The sequence below is a fragment of the Sinocyclocheilus anshuiensis genome, unplaced genomic scaffold (genome assembly GCF_001515605.1).
Source record: "Sinocyclocheilus anshuiensis isolate Anshui unplaced genomic scaffold, SAMN03320099.WGS_v1.1 scaffold515, whole genome shotgun sequence".
Classification (NCBI taxonomy): Eukaryota; Metazoa; Chordata; class Actinopteri; order Cypriniformes; family Cyprinidae; genus Sinocyclocheilus; species Sinocyclocheilus anshuiensis.
Window position 1 is genome coordinate 797,383 of NW_015548243.1, and position 6,380 is coordinate 803,762.

A 6,380-nucleotide genomic window follows, 5' to 3' on the forward strand; every position below is an offset into this window, starting at 1 on the left:
ACATAGGGCTCTAAAATTAGCATGTTGCATGACAACATCAAGTCACTCACAACTGGCCTTGACCTGATGACTTAATCCTTTAAACCCGGAGAACTCGCCATTAGCTTCTATAAATCACCAACAAGAGCTAAGTTACCGACAATCACGTAAACAACAATCAAGTTACCCTTTTGGAAAAGTGCTTAATTTCAAACTTAGCATTCTACTTTTGAGCAGACAAGTAATGCAAAAGTAATCCACACCACTTCCAGCTAAAATATGCATAATATTGCTTTCTCCAGTGCAGAAAGTCATCTCGTCTGCATCAGGAGAGAAATATGCACAGATCAAGCACTGTTTTGATGTGAGAGATTATGGATTATGGACTCATGTTTTGCCCAGAATTGACCGTTTGAAATTAAAACATCTTAATGTTGATTTTGTTTCTTAGAAACATGCAGCTTTTCACTTCTCAGGACATTAACTGATGGACTGGAGTGGTGTGGATTATTGTGATGTTCTTATCAGCTGTTTGGACTCTCATTCTGACGGCACCCATTCACTGCAGAGCATCCATTGCTGAGCAAGTGATGCAATGCTGTTTCTTCAAATCTGATGAAGAAACAAACTCATCCACATCAAATGTTGTATCTGTTAATATTATTTAATAGACCTGAGCTAACATGAATTAACAATTAACTATTTTTTTAATCAGCTTACTGCAACAAAAGTATTGCTGATTGTTAAAGGATAAGTCCATTTCCAGAATAAACATTTTCTGATAATTTACTCACCTCCATGTCATCCAAGATGTTCATGTCTTCCTTTCTTCCGTCACAAAGAAATTACGTTTTTTGAGGAAAGCATTCCCAGGATTTTTTTCCCCATATAGTGGACTTCAATGGTGGCCAACGATTTCAAGGTCAAAAATGCGGTTTCAATGCAGCTTCAAAGGGCTCTACACGATCCCAGCCGAGAAATAACGGTCTTATCTAGCGAAACAATCGGTCATTTCCTGAAAAAAATAAAAATAAAATGTATACACTTTTTAACCACAAATGCTCGGCTTGCTCTAGCTCTGCGATGCGCATGCACGTCTTCACACATTACGTAATCCTGTTGGAAAGGTCATGCGCGGTTAGTTCTTCATCTTTGTACTTAGTTTAAAAACTCCATCTCATTTTCTCTTCCAAGTTTAAAATCATCCAACATCGTTGTTTTACCTTTTTTGTAAAGGGCATTTTACTTTTTTTGCATGTTCAATTTGTAAACACTGGGTCGGTACTTCCACCTACGTCATGATGACCTTTCCAATATCACCTAATAAAGATGCGCATTGCAGAGCTAATGCTAGCCAAACATTTGTGGTTAAAAAGTATAAATATATATTTTTTAAGAAAATGACAGATCGTTTTGCTAGATAAGACCCTTATTCCGCGGCTGGGATCATGTAGAGCCCTTTGAAGCTGCATTGAAACTGCATTTTTGACCATGAAATCATTGGCCATCACTGAAGTCTACTAATTAATTTCTTTGCGACCGAAGACAGACAGACATGAACATCTTGGATGACACGGGGGTGAGCATTTATCAGGAAATGTTTATTCTGGAAGTGGACTTATTCTTTAATGCATTAACTAATGGGGCCTTATTGTTTGTTGCAAAATTTACTAAAAAAACAAAAACAAAAAAAAGCAAAGTAAAATGACATGCACCGGTTATTGTGCACACAATTGAGCAATGACTGAATCAGCTCATCTACTTTTGATGAACCAGTTCATTGAAATGACACAGTTACAACACAATAAATAATGGATCATCCCTCAGGGAGAGAAAAATACTGCTCAAAAACAATGTCTTCAGTTAGTGTCCTGGTACGCTAGCTAGGTCTGGTGAGAAGCGTAGCTAATAGCAAACAGGTGCTGCAGTGTAAACGAGTGAAAGAACAAAAAGAAGAGTAGTGAGAATTGTCGATATTTACATTTATGCATTTGCCATTTTTCATGCATTTTCACCACTGATAATAATCAGAAATGTTTCTTGAGCAGCAAATCAGCATATTACAATGATTTCTGAAGGATAATGTGACACTGAAGACTGGAGTAATGATGCTGAAAATTCAGCTTTGATCACAGAAATAAATTATGCTGCGAATAGTTGGAATTGCTGTATGGAATTTCATATGGGATCACTGTGGACCAACTCAACTCCTTGTCTTGTCTTGGCTCATCTGGATCTAAACTAGTCTTAAATGTCGTCATGTTGTGCACCACATCCAGTCTGACAGTATAATTTCCCACTTCATGCATCTAAACTAACCGTGAGCTATTGTAGCTAATCCAGCCATTACCAATTCAGTGAATTTTAAAAATAACCCATCATACGTCACCCTGAAACACACACACACACACACACACACACACTCACACACACACAGACACGACTCTCTGACAGCAGGTGAACAAGGGTGGCTCAACCTCCAGAAATCCTCTTATCCGTTGCCATTATAGTTTGGACAGCGAGTGCCTGATCTTCACAGACGCAAACTCACATAGGGCTCTAAAATTAGCATGTTGCATGACAACATCAAGTCACTCACAACTGGCCTTGACCTGATGACTTAATCCTTTAAACCCGGAGAACTCGCCATTAGCTTCTATAAATCACCAACAAGAGCTAAGTTACCGACAATCACGTAAACAACAATCAAGTTACCCTTTTGGAAAAGTGCTTAATTTCAAACTTAGCATTCTACTTTTGAGCAGACAAGTAATGCAAAAGTAATCCACACCACTTCCAGCTAAAATATGCATAATATTGCTTTCTCCAGTGCAGAAAGTCATCTCGTCTGCATCAGGAGAGAAATATGCACAGATCAAGCACTGTTTTGATGTGAGAGATTATGGATTATGGACTCATGTTTTGCCCAGAATTGACCGTTTGAAATTAAAACATCTTAATGTTGATTTTGTTTCTTAGAAACATGCAGCTTTTCACTTCTCAGGACATTAACTGATGGACTGGAGTGGTGTGGATTATTGTGATGTTCTTATCAGCTGTTTGGACTCTCATTCTGACGGCACCCATTCACTGCAGAGCATCCATTGCTGAGCAAGTGATGCAATGCTGTTTCTTCAAATCTGATGAAGAAACAAACTCATCCACATCAAATGTTGTATCTGTTAATATTATTTAATAGACCTGAGCTAACATGAATTAACAATTAACTATTTTTTTAATCAGCTTACTGCAACAAAAGTATTGCTGATTGTTAAAGGATAAGTCCATTTCCAGAATAAACATTTTCTGATAATTTACTCACCTCCATGTCATCCAAGATGTTCATGTCTTCCTTTCTTCCGTCACAAAGAAATTACGTTTTTTGAGGAAAGCATTCCCAGGATTTTTTTCCCCATATAGTGGACTTCAATGGTGGCCAACGATTTCAAGGTCAAAAATGCGGTTTCAATGCAGCTTCAAAGGGCTCTACACGATCCCAGCCGAGAAATAACGGTCTTATCTAGCGAAACAATCGGTCATTTCCTGAAAAAAATAAAAATAAAATGTATACACTTTTTAACCACAAATGCTCGGCTTGCTCTAGCTCTGCGATGCGCATGCACGTCTTCACACATTACGTAATCCTGTTGGAAAGGTCATGCGCGGTTAGTTCTTCATCTTTGTACTTAGTTTAAAAACTCCATCTCATTTTCTCTTCCAAGTTTAAAATCATCCAACATCGTTGTTTTACCTTTTTTGTAAAGGGCATTTTACTTTTTTTGCATGTTCAATTTGTAAACACTGGGTCGGTACTTCCACCTACGTCATGATGACCTTTCCAATATCACCTAATAAAGATGCGCATTGCAGAGCTAATGCTAGCCAAACATTTGTGGTTAAAAAGTATAAATATATATTTTTTAAGAAAATGACAGATCGTTTTGCTAGATAAGACCCTTATTCCGCGGCTGGGATCATGTAGAGCCCTTTGAAGCTGCATTGAAACTGCATTTTTGACCATGAAATCATTGGCCATCACTGAAGTCTACTAATTAATTTCTTTGCGACCGAAGACAGACAGACATGAACATCTTGGATGACACGGGGGTGAGCATTTATCAGGAAATGTTTATTCTGGAAGTGGACTTATTCTTTAATGCATTAACTAATGGGGCCTTATTGTTTGTTGCAAAATTTACTAAAAAAACAAAAACAAAAAAAAGCAAAGTAAAATGACATGCACCGGTTATTGTGCACACAATTGAGCAATGACTGAATCAGCTCATCTACTTTTGATGAACCAGTTCATTGAAATGACACAGTTACAACACAATAAATAATGGATCATCCCTCAGGGAGAGAAAAATACTGCTCAAAAACAATGTCTTCAGTTAGTGTCCTGGTACGCTAGCTAGGTCTGGTGAGAAGCGTAGCTAATAGCAAACAGGTGCTGCAGTGTAAACGAGTGAAAGAACAAAAAGAAGAGTAGTGAGAATTGTCGATATTTACATTTATGCATTTGCCATTTTTCATGCATTTTCACCACTGATAATAATCAGAAATGTTTCTTGAGCAGCAAATCAGCATATTACAATGATTTCTGAAGGATAATGTGACACTGAAGACTGGAGTAATGATGCTGAAAATTCAGCTTTGATCACAGAAATAAATTACATTTTAGCATATATTCTAACAGAAATCTTTTATTTTAAGTTGTAATAATATTTCACAATTTTCCTGATTTTATTGTATTTTTGATCAATTAAATGCAGCCTTGGTGAGCAGAAGAGACTTAATTCAAAAACTATTACGAATCATACCAAACTTTTGACTATTAGTGTAAAGAAAAGGCACAAAGAAAGTTCAGCAATAATAGATTTAAAAACGTACAAGTAGATAGAAGTAATCCATATCACAACAATCACTATTGTCACATGACCACATGTGGCTGATGGACTTCCTGTTGACAAAAATGGACTTCTTCAATAAAACATGATGATTATGAAGAACAAAAGCCCCTCTGCTCCTCCAGGCTCACAGCTGCTTGCATGACAAAGCGGCATATTTTCATATACATTCAGTAATATAAAGGCCTGGGGTGTCGTATGCATAATCTATAAACTGGCAGGCGAGTCATGTAGCGTACGTCCCACAGCCCCTTAAATCTCTTTATCCCGGCATGTCACACACACACACACACACACACACACACACACACACACACACACACACGAGAGAGTTCAGAGACGTGGAGGTGTTTCTTTGGCATACAGGCATACAGCTGGAGAGGCTGTTTGTCAAAAACATTGAGAGTGAAGACAATATAAACTGGCCAGAAATCACAAATATTAGATTTACATGTCTGTGCAGATTATTCAGTTCATCGTGGGATGTCTAGTACAGTTAATCTAGTCAACTAGATGTGTTTGTCTGTGGCTCAAATTGTTTCAACGCTCATTAAAGTGTCTTCATCTTTCTAGCAGAACTAGTCAACAGTATAAACATTAGATTCAGTTTCAAAATGTACTGACACCTTAATCAAAGCTGTCATTTTTCCAGTTGGTTTTGAGTAAAAAAAAATTGCATTCATTAAATTATATTATAATAATATATTAAATGCATATATGAAGTTACTATAAATTTAGATAATTAATTAATTACAAATGTATTTAAACAATGAATAATAAATTATATACATTTAATTATTAATATTTAAAGATATTGGTAATTATTATAAAAATTATATATGTTTAAGTATAAATTGGCGTTTAATCCTCCTATTATCAGCATTGGTTAAAGAATAATCCATATCAGAACAGAGCTCTCTTTATGCTGGGTGCATCCGATCGTGTCATATTTTATGATTTGGTTTATTATAATCTAATAGTTAATGGTCAGTTGTCTCACCTATCTGCAGCAGTACAGGTGTGACCAGCGCCGTCTCCATGGCGTAGCAGAACTCTCGTCCGAACATGACGGCGCCATGCGCATGCACTTTTATGCATTATACAATAAAGCATATAATTTTATGCATTTACATAAATGTGTTCTTTGATGCATTTACATTAATGCGTGTACTTTTTATAAAATTACAGATACTTTTATGCATTAACATTTATGCATTTACATTAATTTATGTACTTTTATGCAACTACATAAATGCATGTACTTTCATGCTTTTACATGTAATTTCATAAAATTACATGCATCAGTGCAAATGCATAAAAAGTACACGTTAATGTTAAAAAGTACATATAATTTTATAAAAGTACATGCATTGATATAAATGCATAAATGCACATGTACTTTTATTCATCAACACACACATTTGCATTTACATGTACTTTTATGCATTTACATTAATGCATGAACTTTTATACATTAACATGTACTTTTATGAC

At 36.1% G+C, this 6,380-nt stretch overlaps 1 protein-coding gene across 1 annotated transcript in view; it reads right to left on the bottom strand.

Moving 5' to 3' along the window:
* The window catches only part of slc45a4a (solute carrier family 45 member 4a), a 30,925-nt gene extending 24,966 nt beyond the window's left edge, over positions 1-5,959 (bottom strand). Inside the window, exon 1 of the mRNA XM_016442539.1 lies at positions 5,887-5,959. Within this exon, the coding sequence (XP_016298025.1) occupies positions 5,887-5,953 (67 nt within the window). The 5' untranslated portion in view covers positions 5,954-5,959. The remainder of the gene's footprint in view (positions 1-5,886) is intronic.
* Between the last annotated feature and the right edge of the window lie 421 nt (positions 5,960-6,380).